The sequence below is a fragment of the Haematobia irritans genome, chromosome 5 (genome assembly GCF_050003625.1).
Source record: "Haematobia irritans isolate KBUSLIRL chromosome 5, ASM5000362v1, whole genome shotgun sequence".
Lineage (NCBI taxonomy): Eukaryota > Metazoa > Arthropoda > Insecta > Diptera > Muscidae > Haematobia > Haematobia irritans.
This window is the reverse complement of record NC_134401.1, coordinates 54,314,276-54,330,473: the sequence shown is the minus strand read 5'-3', so window position 1 is coordinate 54,330,473 and position 16,198 is coordinate 54,314,276. Positions and strand designations below refer to the sequence as shown.

Below are 16,198 nucleotides of genomic sequence, written 5' to 3'. Positions count from 1 at the left end.
ACCATAGGATGGGGGTATATTAACTTTGTCATTCCGTTTGTAACACATAGCTCTAAGATCCCATAAAGTATATTTATATATTCTGGGTCGTGGTGAAATTCTGAGTCGATCTAAGCATGCCCGTCCGTCTGTCTGTTGAAATCCGAACGAAACAAGCTATCGACTTGAAACTTGACACAAGTAGTTGTTATTGATGTAGGTCAGATGGTATTGCAAATGGGCCATATCGGTCCACTTTTACGTATAGGTCCCATATAAACGGCCCCCAGATTTGGCTTGCGGAGCCTCTATGAGAAGCATATTTCATCCGATCTGGCTGAAAATTGGTACATGGTGTTAGTATATGATCTCTAACAACCATGCAAAAATTGGTCCATATCGGCCCATAATTATATATAGTCCCCATATAAACCGATCCCCAGATTTGGCTTGCGGAGCCTCTAAAAGAAGCAAATTTCATCCGATCCGGCTGAAATTTAATACATTGTGTTAGTATATGGTCTCTAAAAACCAAGCAAATATTGATCCACATCAGTCCATAATTGTATATAGCCCCCGATGTGGCTTTTTAAGTCATTTTTTTCATTATTAATGGTATACTTTTTCTCTTTATTATCACTCAAAACAATGGCAATGTTTTTCGATAACACCTCTTATTGGAAACCCCTTTATCAATGAGTTCTGCTGTAAAAGAAAGTCAGTCAATATTTGCCGAAATAACAATAACAAACAATGTGTACTGTTTTTTAAGCTTTTCGGTTTAGTGTGACAAATATATATGTCAGCTATATTGTTAGATTAATCATTGAACCAATTTCTCTTTAATGATTACGAACGGTAACTCGATACCCTATGGAATGGACATTAAGCTCAATGTTGGGAACAGCAAAAGTCCCATGTAAATTTCTACATTATATGCAGTTTCCAAATTTCTCTATAAACATATATACTTCTTTTTATATAATTATAGATTTAAAAACGGACTCCTTATCTTATCAAAGTGATAGACAAAAACAACGACGAATGCGTACCACTTTTAGTTCAGCACAAATAAAGGAGCTAGAGAAAATTTTCCAAGAGACCCATTATCCCGATATCTACACCCGAGAAGAGATTGCAACAAAAATTGATTTAACTGAAGCAAGAGTGCAGGTAAGAAATTATAAAAAAAAACATTAAATAAGTTTCACCGTTTTAAGCCAGAAAAAAAGTATTTTTTTCAAAATTAATTAAATTAAAAAAAAAATTAAAAATATAAAAAAATCACCGCACACCCTCAAAGAAAATCGCTTCTCTAACATATGTTCCAAACTAGAGGTGTGCACGTGACACGAAAATGTTCGTGATTTGTGCGTGAGTCACGCTCATGACAACAGCGTGAGTGTGCATGAGCGTGATTAACAAACCACATTGTCGTGCGTCAGCGTGAGTCACGAAAATAATATCTTCGTGAGTGTGCGTGAGTAACGAATTACACTCACGAAAATATTCCTGCTCACCAACATAACGTAAAACGCTTAAGAGTTAAATTCAATTACAATTTTAGTGACACCTGGGACGTTAAGAGTTTAATAACACTCTAGATTTTAATAATCCCCATGTTTTCAGACACTTCGGTAAAGTAAATTAATCATAAAATTATTCGTGAGTCACGATATTTTTCGTGAGTCACGACGTTTTCGTGCGTGAGTGTGCGTGAGTCCTACCAAAAAATATCGTGCGTGACTGTGCGTGAGTATGATTTTTCAGTCGTGAGTGTGCGTGAGCGTGAGTAAACTATTACTCACGTGCACACCTCTATTCCAAACATATTTGGCCGGAAGCACATATATTATTGGATATTGCCGAAACATTATTATGTTTGTTTTACGTGAACATATTATATGTTTGGAAGCATTTTGAGCCCAAAAATATTATATGCTTGGAAGAATTTTCTCCCAAAGAAGATTGTGCTTAAAACAAATTTATTACTGCATAATTGCATATTCCCGCACATATTCCCGCATATTTACCTTTCGCCTGGGCGGAGAATCGAACCAAGAATCATACAGTTTGTAAGCCAACACGCTATCCACTGGGCTACGTAGCTGTTATTTTCATCAATAGACAATTATCTTTATAAGTTCTATTTATATAGCATAGTTTGCGGCGAGCCAATGTAAAGATAACATTATTTAACAGAAACATACATTTGTTAGTCACCTGGAGCAATGGTTAGCATGTCTGCCTTGCCGTGGGTTCAATCCCTGCTCCGACCGAACTCCAAATTTTTTGTTTTACATTTTTATACCCTCCACCATAGGATGGGGTTATATTAATCCTTTCACTACCGAATTAAACCTAATGTTAAAAACTTTTATTTTTCCTCTGTTTCTACTTGTACTAACAGCATGTAGAAAAAATATTGCAATTTGGAAGGCCTACCTCAATTCTTTATAAAGCTATATGTGTTTGTTCTGAAAACTTAATTCTTGAATTGTGACCAAATGGTCACACGAAACGAAATGGTATTTGGCCTGTAATATCTGTTGAAGTGTTGGGAAAAAAATAAAATGAAATAATATAGGCTATAGTTTTTATATGAATATCCATTTACTCGTAGAGACGTACAGTAGAAAAAATTGTCTCAAAATTGTGTATTTTTCGTTTATTGATGAAAATACATTTTAGTGTCCAGCAATATGGGAAATATTTATAGCTTATTCAGATAAGAGCCTCTACTTTAAAATATCATCGAGAAATAAATCGAAACTAAGTGGGGAGTTAGAGTTTGGAGTCGTTTTCGAATGTCCTCCGTAGTGGACATCGGTAGTCAAAGGGTTAACTTTGCCATTCCGTTTGTAACACATCGAAATATTGGTCTAAGACCCCATAAACTATATATATTGTCCGTCCGTCCGTCTGCCAGTCCGTCTGTCCGTCCGTCTGTGGAAATCACGCTAACTTCCGAACGAAAGAAGCTATCGACTTGAAACTTAGGACAAGTAGTTGCTATTGATGTAGGTCGGGTGGTATTGAAAATGGACCATATCGGACCACGTTTACGTATAGCCCCCATATAAACCGACCACTAGATTTGGCTGGCGGATGCTCTAGGAAGAGAAAATTTCATAAGATCTGGTTGACATTTGGTAAGTGGTGTTAGTATATGATCTCTAACACCCATGGAAAAATTGGTCCATATCGGTCCATTATTATATAGCCTTGTAGTCTGGTGGCCGGCACTTCACCAGCCAACAAGTTTAGACAAAGTTCAGCGTATGGCGTGTTTGTGTATCTCAGGCGCATTCAGCAAGACAGGAACAAATTCCCTTAATGTCATGCTGCATCTATTGCCTTTAGACATTTTGGCCAAACAGACAGCTGCAACAACGGCTGTGCGGTTGCGCGAGCTATTACTGTGGTCGGAAAAAATGTACGGCCACAGTTCGCTCCTCAAAATAATTCCAGATGTGCCTAACGTAGTGGATTACACTCTGACGAAACCACTTTTCGACAAAAAGTTTGAAAGTCTAATTCCCAACAGTGAGGCGTGGTGTACACAGACCCCGGGGAATAAAAGATATATAGATTTCTACACTGATGGCTCCAAATTGGATGGACAATTGGGTTTCGGAGTACATTCTAATGATCTGGAACTTCGAATAGCGAAAAGATTACCTAATCACTGTAGTGTTTTTCAGGCTGAAATATTAGCAATAAGAGAGGTGGCGAATTGGCTGAGAAGTAATGTTCCAAAAAATGTTGGCATTAATATATACTCAGACAGTCAACCTGCAATAAAATCCTTGGACTCTGTGTTCCTCAACTCGAAAACGGCCATCGACTGCCGCAAATCTCTTAATGAGATGGCTGATCAGTACAATATTCACCTAATATGGCTGCCTGGTCATAGGAACATACCGGGGAACTGCGAAGCAGATGAGTTGGCAAGGAGTGAGGCTAGGGACTACCTTACATATTCCAGGGGAACTAGGATCTGTTGGTATGCCCCTGGCTACCTGCAAGCTCATGCTGCATGAGAAGGCTGTTATGATGGCAAATGTTCGATGGGAGAATTTCAAGGGTTGTAACGACACCATCATATAACAGGTTGGCTGATAAGTCCCCGGTCTAACAAAGAAAAACACATTTTTTTTGTCAAAATTCGTTTTTATTATTCAACATAGTTCCCTTCAAGAGCGATACAACGATTATAAAGACCTTCCAATTTTTTGATACCACTTTGGTAGTACTCCTTCGGTTTTGCCTCAAAATAGGCCTCAGTTTCGGCGATCACCTCTTCATTGCAGCCAAATTTTTTCCCTGCGAGCATCCTTTTGAAGTCTGAGAACAAAAAAAGTCGCTGGGGGCCAGATCTGGTGAATACGGTGGGCAATTCGAAGCCCAATTCATGAATTCTTGCCATCGTTCTCAATGATTTGTGGCACGGTGCGTTGTCTTGGTGGAACAACACTTTCTTCTTCTTCATATGGGGCCGTTTTGCTGCGATTTCGACCTTCAAACGCTCCAATTACGCCATATAATAGTCACTGTTGATGGTTTTTCCCTTCTCAAGATAATCGATAAAAATTATTCCATGCGCATCCCAAAAAACAGAGGCCATTACTTTGCCTACGGACTTTTGGGTCTTTCCACGCTTCGGATACGGTTCACCGGTCGCTGTCCCCTCAGCCGACTGTCGATTGGACTCAGGAGTGTAGTGATGGAGCCATGTTTCATCCATTGTCACATATTTGTAATTTTGTAATTTGAAAGAAAAAATTGGAGTTAAAAATTGCAAGAATGTCTATAGTGAGATACGAAGCTCACGATGGATGCATTTGTAGTAAAATTTACAAATTTAGAGAAATAATGAACTATTTTGTGAGAAGTACGAATTTAGTAAAACTTTTTACTTCATTTGTGTATAATTTTTCCCGTTTTTTAGTTCATTTAACTAACGTACGCAAAGAATTATTAGAGTAAACGAAACTTTCTCCATATATAATAATTCCATGAACTAAAACAAAGTTAGATTGGCTTTAGTGAAATAGAGAGTTTACTTTTGAGAGTGTGGTGTTAGTATATGGTCTCTAATATTCATGCTAAAATTGGTCCATATAGGTCCATAATTATATATAGCCCCCATATAAACCGATCCCCATATTTCACTTCTGCCTCTCTTTTACCGCGAAAATTCATACCGGTAAAGAACCTGCCGTTTTTGCCTAATATATACCCCGTATGGTCTAACTTCCAATTTAGAAGACGATGTTAAGGAGTTTTAAGACACTTTGCCATCGGCAAGTATTACCACAACCCAAGTAATTCGATTGTGAATGACAGTCTTTAGTTGAAGTTTCTACGCAATCCATGGTGGAGGGTACCTAAGATTCGGCATGACCGAACTTACGGCCCTATTACTTGTTTTTTTTTACATATATTCTAAAAACTTAAACGAAATGGACTGAGCTTTTGGATAAAATATTATTTTTTAATTGCAAAAATAACAATTTTGTACCAAAAAAAGTTTGTATAAAAGTTTGAAATTTTCGAAGAAATTCAAAAACTCTAACAAAAGAAGAACTTGAAGTCGAGTATAGACATAAATAATTTTACAATATACACATACATTTATTTAGGCGTGATTTTTTTTACCAATATTTAATGCATTTAAAATTTATCGTATTTGGAAATACTAATAAATATGCATCTTTATTAACGAATAATTTTGTATTTAATTTAGTTTTTACCTTTAATGCCGGCATTAAGTTGGCATTATCGCTCTAAAATGGCCATGTTCTCACGTTTACTTTTCTTTAATAATTCATTTTAAAGAAAATAAAGTTTTTCAATTGTTGCTTTGGATCATTCCCCACCAAGTTATAATACAATTTGCCAAAAATGTTATAATGTTATTCTGCATCTACAGATTCGAGTCTTGCCGGTAAAATGAAAAATAATTTTAGCAGCAAAACTTAATGCCCGATTTTATTTTTGAAAGCTTCCGTCAAGTCCTCTTGGACTACGTATTAAATAATAAACAGGAACTAAACTCTGTTTTTATAAATTTTACTGTTTAATTTTTCACTGTTTCCCTCTTTTTTCATTCTACTGAAGGCGCGACTCGGCGGCTTCATTCTCTTTTCAGGATGACCGTGAGAATAATTACCGGCCATCTAGAATTGAGATGACATATGTATCGAATAGAACACTTCCTTTGTCACTGCCCTGGCTTTATTATGCTAAGGGTTAACAATATCGGTGACAAGGCGATTCGAACCTGGTCCAGCTGGGAAACAGGGGCTGGAAACAAATTAGTGGAATCGTTAGAGACACAGAGCACATATGTGTCGAATAGGAGCAGCAGAGGATGGTGCTTGTAGGTCGTATTATGAAGATGATTAGAATATGGAACACTACCTTTGCCACTGCCTTGCCTTTACTGCACGCAGAGAAGAAACATGATTGTCACAATCATATTCGAAGAGCAAAATTATATGATAGGAGCTATTTTTGCGGCGACCATGTAACATTTGCACCTGCAACCATGTTAGCTCAGTGAATATGGTTCTAAGAAAAATAAAATGGTCATCATCTAAAATGTTATTATATTGATAAAAAGAATTTTGTTTGAATCAAAAGACAATGGTCACGATCTAAAATGTTATGGTATTCGTCAAAAATGGTTTACTTTCAGTTAAAATAACATGGTTAGAACCTATCAACCAGACATCATGTAACTGCAAATAAAAATAAATGATACCATATAACAAAATGCAGAACAAAAGAGAGGTAATTACTTCAATTACACTTCCCTTTTTGTGTTCACATAAAACCACGTGGCACTTCTGAATAAATAAATTAACACAAAACACAGAAATTCCGTATTCTCCGTCCATTCCAAGAAACAATCAACACACGACTGACGCGCAAAATGAAAATCATGTGTACCCGCTCAATGTTTTTATAAAAAAAAAACATTAAAAAAATAAATGGTCACGAAAATAATGTACATGGCCTTTTTGGCCATTTAATGTTTCTAGACATGTCTATAAGTAACCTATAAAAATACTTTTTCCCTGCAAGAAATTAAAAAAATTGAATGGTCAGGTACATGATTTTCGCGACCATTTAATGGTCTCAAATTCTACCATTTAAATAATAGAACATATTTGCGGCATTTGAGAACCATTTAAATGCATATTGCCAGCATACATTTTTCTCCACTCGAAAATTATTTTTACAAAGACAAAATACATGATTTTCGCGACAATTACATAAATGGATGCGGCAACCATGTCCAAACATGTTTTTTTTCTGTGCGTGTGGGTAAAGAACTAACCATATCGGCGAAAAGGCGATTCGGAACCTGGCCCAACTGAGAAACAGGGACTGGAAACAAATTAGGGAAATCGTTAGAGACATAGAGTTCCTGGAATAAAAGAAGGGTACGATGACAGAAAAAAAAGTAGAGGGCAGGTCAAACCGAATACTGACTTAGATGTATGTCAGCCGACATGGGACAGGGCAACCTGAATCCTCCTTTCAACCTAACCTATATATTTTTTTTTTTCAAGTTTAAACCTTCGGTTAGAGAGAAACCAATTATAATTTTGTGTAAGTTTGTTAAAATATATTGCTAATATGTTGAACCAATGGTAATGACCAAAAATAGGAAAATAGGCAGCTGCTTCAGTCATGTCACCTTATTCTTACATCAAGAGCAGTACGAACAACATAAATAAAATAAATAATTTAAGCTAAATCACACTTTTGTATCGAACTAATTATATATGTTATATGTGTATAACATTCGAAAGTTAGATTTTCCCAAAATATTTAGTAATTAAAGGATTATACTCAAATCAATACCATTTTCCTATATAAAATCAAATCATCTTTTCATATCTGGAAAAAAGACAAACCAAAGATATATTTAATTGTGTATTCTATTTGTAAATAATAAAAGCCGATGAAAACTTGTGTATTGTGTATTCATAAGATATTCAAAATATGCACAATTTTCCTCATTTCCGACAGACGTAGGAAATTACGTAGTTTGTATTTAAAACGAACATTTGAGGTGGTATTTATTAGCATATTTAATTAAATTAAAACAAGTAAACGCATACATATGTCCACTCAATTATTAATCACTGGGTATTAGCAAGTAAAATGTTTTAAATTAAAAATCAAACACCATGAAACCAACAAGAAGTGAAATTTATTGAACATTGGTTTGACGAGAACTATTGTGCAACATACAAGAGCTACATTTTTACCAACGGCAAAGAGGCCTTGGTGTTAAAATGACAATTTCACTTTTGTTTTAGTTAAAATTGCACGTAAAATGAGAAAGTCTCCATTATTTTAATAATTATGTCCTCTAAAACAGGTAGAACTATTAGTCTCAGACCCTATAAAGTATATATATTCTGGATCGCAGAGAAATTCTAGCGATGTCCGTTCGTCGGTTGAAATATCGATTACTTCCAAACGAAACTTGAAACTTGGCACAAATAGTTGTTATTGATGTATGTCGGATGGTACAAAGACAATAATCTTAAGGAAGATAGGAAATTGGCTTGCGTCATACCAAATGTTGCATTTACCATGTTAGTTCCATACATGTTTGTAATTTTTTTATTTGTTTTTCGTTTTTATTTTTGAAATGAAAAACTTAATTTTCTTAATGAAACAATGTTAAATTTTAGGCAACAACAAAAAGTTACATTTTCCCGTTTAAGGAAATTTATTTCGTGCACTTAATTTCTTTTTATTTGCATTTTAATGCTATGTCCATACTTGTCATATAGGCGTTTGGTTCGAGTATGAAACTAACACGGTAAATGGTTTGATCTCCTCAGAAGCCAATTTCCTATCTTCCTGGAGTTTATTGTCTTTGGGATGGTATTGCATATAGCCCCCATATAAACCGATCCCCAGATTTGGCTTGCGTAGCACGGTTGCCACAGTTGATAGACTTCTACCAAAATTGGTAGATTTTTTGACAAAATTTTCTATAGAAATAATATTTTAACAAATTTTTCTATGGAACTAAAATGTTAACAAAATTTTCTATAGAAATAAAATTTTGACAAAATTTTCTATGCAAATAAAAGTTTGACAAATGTATAGAAAAAAATTTTTAACAAAATTTTTTATAGAAATAAAATTTTGACAAAATTGTCTATAGAGCAATTTTCTATGGAACTAAAATTTTAACAAAATTTTCTATAGAAATAAAATTTTGACAAAATTTTCAATGCAAATAAAAGTTTGACAAAATGTTCTATAGATATAAAATTTTTACAAACATTTTAATGGAAATAAAATTTTGACAAAATTGTCTATAGAAATGCAATTTTGACAAAATTTTCTACAGAATTAAAATTTGGAGAAAAATTTCTATGGTAATAAAATTTTGAGGAAATTTTATATAGCAATAAAATTTTCTATAGAAATAAAATTTTGAAAAATTTTTCGAAAACATTTAAAATTCGGCACATTTACAATTCGAAGAAAGAACATTTCTTTCATACCAACTACAAAAATTTGATCAAAAACTTCAAAATAAGATGGTTTGGTTTAGACTTGTGGTAAAATTTTCTTATACTATGGAAAACTTTGTCAACACTTCATTTTTATATAAACTTTTGTCAAAATTTTATTTATATAAAAAGTTTTGCCAAAATTTTATTTCTACACGCTCACAAAAAATCGCTTCTGTAACATATACTCCCAAACATATTTTGCTTCAAGCATATACATTTTTGGGTATTGCCCAAACATTTATATGTTTGATCTCTTCCAATATATAATATGTTTGAAAGCATATTGGTCTAAACAATATATGTTTGGGTAGTCTAAGTTCCAAACATTTTGTATTTTTGCATCCAAATTCAATAATGTTGTCTTCCAAAAAACAATATGTTATTATGTGAACATATAATATGTTTGGAAGCATTTTGCACCCAAAAATATTATATGCTTAAAAAAAATCTCCCAAACAATATTGTGCTCAAAATTTTATTTATTTATTTATATATTTACAATCATAATGAATTATGAAAATAAACAGGTTTTCGACCTGAATGCTCAAAATTTTGTTTCTGCCCAATTGTATATTCCCCGACATCTTTCTCACTTCCACGAGATTTGTTAGTTCTTAGCACCTTTTTCTGTAATACAAACATTGTAGAAGAAATTATTCAATTTTATGATTTTTTTATTTTAATTTTACCTATTGCCGGACGGGGATTCGAACAGCGGACCACACAGTTTGTAAGGATCAAAGAAGTAGCTGATCAATTGCCCAAGGAAAAATAAAATGTTAATTTTGTAATAACAAGCAACAACCACCAACTTAATTCAATATCGCTCCCTGTTAAATAGCGCTCCAAGCTACTAAACACATATATGTTTATAGGCTATTTCTAAATTAATGTATGTTTGCATCCAAGCATATTATATTTACAAACATTTTATGTCCCAAACATAATATGTTCTAACATATTAACATATATGTCCCAAGCATGTTATGCTAGTTTATGAACATTATATGCTTGCACTCAAAAATATTGTGTTTAAAAATTTGTGTTCCAAACATATAATGTTTATAGCCAAACATATGAAAAACAGTCTTTTTCATCCGTGTATAACCACTAACATACAATGTAGAAGACTAAAGAAATTTTAAGATAACTTGCCATCGGCAAGTGTAACCACAATCCAAGTAATTCGATTGTGGATGACAGTGAACTTTGTACGAAATCCATTAGAAAAGGACAAAAATATATACACTTAATATTTTAATAGCTATAGCTCATATTAACCAAAATTGCGTTCATCTTAAACTTCGTATGACGCTAAAGACATTTCTACGAAATTTCCTTTTAGGATCCGGAAGTGGTGCAAAATTGGCGACTTTTGTGGCTGACTATTTGCCCAACATAACTAAAGGCAAGCGATGCAATATGGACTTTGGGCGAATAAAAATTCCATTCGCTTAATTTTATCTAACCTCCTCCTAAAGGCCGGTACTCTGTTTGGTTTTCGCGTTGAAACTCCACACAAAACCAAAAAATGCGAAAAACTAGCGAAATTTTTTCCATTTGTGGTACTTTGTTTTTTCGAGTTGAAAAACTGACGTTTATAGCATGGCGCCATTTGCAATATGAGTTAAGAAATAATTTATTTATTAAAACTATTTGTGAGGGTTTATAACGCAAACACGGATCATAGTTTTGTTCCGAAAATATACAAAGGCTCAAAGGAGTAGCGGATTAATTGCCCAAGGAAAAATAAAATGTTAATTTTGTAATAGCAAGCAGCAAGCACCATCTTAGTTCAATATCGCTCTCTATTAAATAGCGCTCCCTGTTACCTAAATAAACACCGCTTTCTATGTGCGAAATAATGGTTTCTATAAAAATTTTTTTCGCAAGAATGAACATAGTACCGGCCTTAAAACAGTGAACATCTAACATGTTTGCACAAAAAAAACACAGCTTATTGCGGTTTATGAGCTGGTGACATCATTGGACCGTACTTCATCAACAAGACGGTTATTGAGAGGCGAGTTCAGTGAAAATAATATTCAAACAAAAAATTATATGGACCGTACTATATCGATTTAAATAAAGATTTCATTTTTTATGTTTTTTATATTTAAAAAAAAAATCACCCTTTATTAGCCTTGGATCTCTACCAATTTCTTCAAAAATATTCATAGAACAAAATTTTCCAATAATTGATTGGCATTGTTGTTCATTTTATTAATATTAGAATTGTGTTGGATTTCTTCTCAAGAGGGAAATCCAACAAGTGTGTGTTTGGCCAAACTTTACAATTTCCTGGAAACCATTTTAAGGTAAAATATCTAACTTGAGAGAAATCCAACAACATTTTTAATTCTCAAAAATAGGAAAACAACGCCAATCACACATATAATCATGCGTTAAGACTTTACACGTGTACATCAATGCTGTGGCAGGAGTAAATGACTAAATGAATTAAAAAGGACAACAATTACTTCCTCATCCTATCTTATCCTCTGGAGAATTCATTGTTGCAATGTTTTTGTGTTGGTGTTTTCCCATCAAATATTGCATTTGGTCACTTTGAAGTTTTGCTAAGAGGAATGGAAAAAAACAAAGGAGTTGGGCAAGGGTGATTAACGATGTCTATGGCCAAAACAAGTTTGTAATGTTTGAATTTTTTTGAAGGGCTCACTGCTTTAATGGGAATAATATTGATCCCAGGGGAATTGAAAGCATGAAGTGGATTTAATTTTTGATACAACTCTCATATAATTAACAATATTTCTTTGATGATAAGAAAATTTAAAAATCTATTTTTTCTTCTTTTTTTTTAAGGTATGGTTCCAAAATCGGCGAGCTAAATTTCGAAAACAAGAAAGACATTCTATACATATCAATCGTACAACGTCTTCGTATTGAGATAATTTTATACATAAGATTAAAAAAAAATTACGAAAATAATTATATTTATATAATTATACGCATATACATTACTAAGTCAATCTTTTATTGTATTTTAGCAATGTAAGTGATATACATTAATTTACAAAGTAGCAATAATAAATGTAATATTATTTAAATACCATTCATCATTAAAGTATTTCTAAGAAATGGTAAGATATGTTTTGCTGATAATATTGAATAATTTTCTATTTATCAACAATGCGTACCCAGTAAATAGAAACAGACATTGAAAAAATGATTACATTAAAAAAAAAAAAAAAAACAAATATTAATCAACGAAAACCGCTTTATTGATTTTCAAAATATTCGCCGTTAAGATCAGTACATTTGCCACTCTGATTGAGGTACCTACAAAACATACACCCTGATCGCATTAACCGCTTCTTCAGGTATCGAAAAAACGTTGACTACTTTTTTTTACATACGGAAATAAAAAGAATTCATTTGGTGCTAAGTCAGGACTATATGGCAAATGACCCTTCGATGAAGTCAATGTTTTGAGTGCTCAAAATTGAAGTTGGTTTTTCTGATTTCTTGAAAGACAACTGATAGTGGCAGCCTGATATTTTAGGCTCACTTAGACTATTTAGTCCATTGCGATTCCACAGTGGTAAACTTCTCTGTTATCACTGATTGCTGCCCGATTCTATGTTTAGCTCAATAACAAGATACCTACTTTTTATAGCCGAGTCCGAACGGCGTTCCACATTACTTTGAAACCATTTAGAGGAGCTGTAAAACAGCATTACTGAGAGGGGATAATCATTGTCAAAACTTGAATTAAGTACATCGATGCACTGTTGTTGCGTTAATACACGTCGAAAATAATCGCACGAAAATGTTCAAAATTTAGTTCCATGTCAAGCTTTACGATAGAGCTATCAGTTGGCAGATTACAACGCTAAGGTTGCCCTCTCCACCCAAATAAAATGTAAACCTCGTATATCTTCAAAACTACAAATGACGACTACTTGACATTTGTTTTATTTGCAACTCATTCAACTGTTTAGTAGACACCAAATTCATTTTCGTTTGAGTTTATTTAAAAACAAAAGTTGGGAGTAAGTTGCAGTGCTTGCAGGAACGTAGTGAATTTCTGAACATCGTATTTTCAATTTGCTCTTGTCGAGATGGTAGGCGTGAACCGTGCGTTATTATAATGAAAGAGCATTTTGTTTCATTGTCAAATTATCCTTTTTTTCTTATCCTCCTCCATGTGGAGGATGTGGCTTATGCGAATCCAGAAAACGGTGTCCATCACCTTTCCGGCCGATGGAAGAGTCTTCAAGTTTGTACAGAACGGGCGAAGAAGCGATATTGATTTGAGAGAACATCAAGTAAAAATCGGAAGCCAAATTATTGTACAGGTATCAAAGGAATCATTTTCAATAAAACCCTGACATGAAATAACCAGGTTGTAACAGCTACTGGTAAAGTATTTGGGATGCTCAGAACTTTATATAAGACACATAATTTCACTCCTATACTTATTCGAAGCCTACTAGCTAAATCTTATCTGATGCCAGTATTATTGTACGGAAGTGAATTATTTTCTAAATGCGACGCTAGAAACAAACATCGTCTGAACGTTGTATATAAAGCAATACTTAGAAGATTTGAAAGTTGTTCAAATGATCATAAAAATCTGTATGGTATTGGGTTTGAGGATAAGTCGCTTCTGTTAATGCACAAAATAATATATACCAAAACACCTGAATACCTCTACAACAAAGTGAAATTTGGAAGAACTAATAGATGTTTACTGATTATCTGTGATTATGCGACATCAACTTCTGGTCTCTGAAGGAAAATTTTTCGATCGAAACTGGGATTGAATCCATGACACTTTGTATGCAAGGCGGGCGTTCTAACCATTGCACCAAGATGGCTCCCTGCGAGAAATTTAGAGATAGAAAGTCAAGGCCTCATAGAGTAAGACAAGGAGTTGGAATAATGTCTCCGGCACTGTTCAACATCTGCCTATCCTTTTTCCATTCCCTTCTGACGGCCTTGAGATTATATTATAACAGGTTGGCTGATAAGTCCCCGGTCTAACAAAGAAAAACACATTTTTGTGTCAAAATTCTTTTTTATTATTCAACATAGTTCCCTTCAAGAGCGATACAACGATTATAACGACCTACCAATTTTTTGATACCATTTTGGTAGTACTCCTTCGGTTTTGCCTCAAAATAGGCCTCAGTTTCGGCGATCACCTCTTCATTGCAGCCAAAATTTTTCTGTGCGAGCATCCTTTTGAGGTCTGAGGACAAGAAAAAGTCGCTGGGGGCCAGATCTGGAGAATACGGTGGGTGGGGAAACAATCCGAAGCCCAATTTATGAATTTTTGCCATCGTTCTCAATGAACAACACTTTTTTCTTCTTCATATGAGGCCGCTTTGCCGCGATTTCGAACTCCAAACGCTCCAATAACGCCATGTAATAGTCACTGTTGATGGTTTTTCCCTTCTCAAGATAATCGATAAAAATTATTCCACGCGCATCCCAAAAAACAGGCCATTACTTTGCCAGCGGACTTTTGAGTCTTTCCACGCTTCGGAGACGGTTCACCGGTCGCGGTCCACTCAGCCGACTGTCGATTGGACTCAGGAGTGTAGTGATGGAGCCATGTTTCATCCATTGTCACATATCGACGGAAAAACTCGGGTGTATTACGAGTTAACAGCTGCAAACACCGCTCAGAATCATCAATACGTTGTTGTTTTTTATCAAATGTGAGCTCACGCGGCACAGAGCTTCCGCATATCGAAATATTGATGAATGATATGACCACGTTCCTTTGATATCTTTAAGGCCTCTGCTATCTCGATGAACTTCATTTTACGGTCATTCAAAATCATTTTGTGGATTTTTTTGATGTTTTCGTCGGTAACCACCTCTTTCGGGCGTCCACTGCGTTCACCGTCCTCCGTGCTAATTTCACCACGCTTGAATTTTGCATACCAATCAATTATTGTTGATTTCCCTGGGGCAGTGTCCGGAAACTCATTATCAAGTAAAGTTTTTGCTTCCACCGTATTTTTTCCCTTCAGAAAACAGTATTTTATCAAAACACGCAATTCCTTTTTTTCCATTTTTTTTCACAATAACAAAAGACGCTATATCTCACAAACTAATTGACTTACAGACGTTAAATTTTGACACGAATCATTTGAAGGTTGGTACTATAGAAAAATAATATGCATTTAATACTAGCGACGCCATCTATGTGTCAGACCGGGGACTTATCAGCCCACCTGTTATCTGATTGCGGCAAGCAGGTTATATTTGACGAGAAAATAACATTTTAGTGACAAACATGTTACATGGTCACCATACAAAAATAACATTTTGTTCTTGAAACATGTTTGAGGTGATCATATTCCTTCTCTGCGTGTTATCAACTGTAAAACGTATTTTCTTCTTCTTCTTGTACCTTCCAGTTTTAATAAAATGCTGCCTAACGATTTTGTCCTCCTTTTACAATTGCAATACCTACAAATATAAAAAATCATAAACCAATTTTTTCACAAAGGTTAGCGTCACTGAATATTACCTGATAATTGAAGACGAATTAAGTGGTTGTTCTTCTTCTGGTATTTTCTCACTAATTTAAAATAACAAATATTTTATATATTTTATTTGTTATTTATTATATTATTTTACTAACTAATTTTTTAACTGTCTCTCCGAATATTATAACAACA

The 16,198-nt window shown here is 34.3% G+C and overlaps 1 protein-coding gene across 1 annotated transcript in view; it reads left to right on the top strand.

The window, feature by feature from the left end:
- Positions 1-12,563, top strand: part of PHDP (Putative homeodomain protein) — a 31,715-nt gene extending 19,152 nt beyond the window's left edge. Inside the window, exons 2-3 of the mRNA XM_075312146.1 lie at positions 971-1,152; positions 12,363-12,563. Of these exons, the coding sequence (XP_075168261.1) occupies positions 971-1,152; positions 12,363-12,446 (266 nt within the window). The 3' untranslated portion in view covers positions 12,447-12,563. The remainder of the gene's footprint in view (positions 1-970; positions 1,153-12,362) is intronic.
- Positions 12,564-16,198: the final 3,635 nt, after the last annotated feature.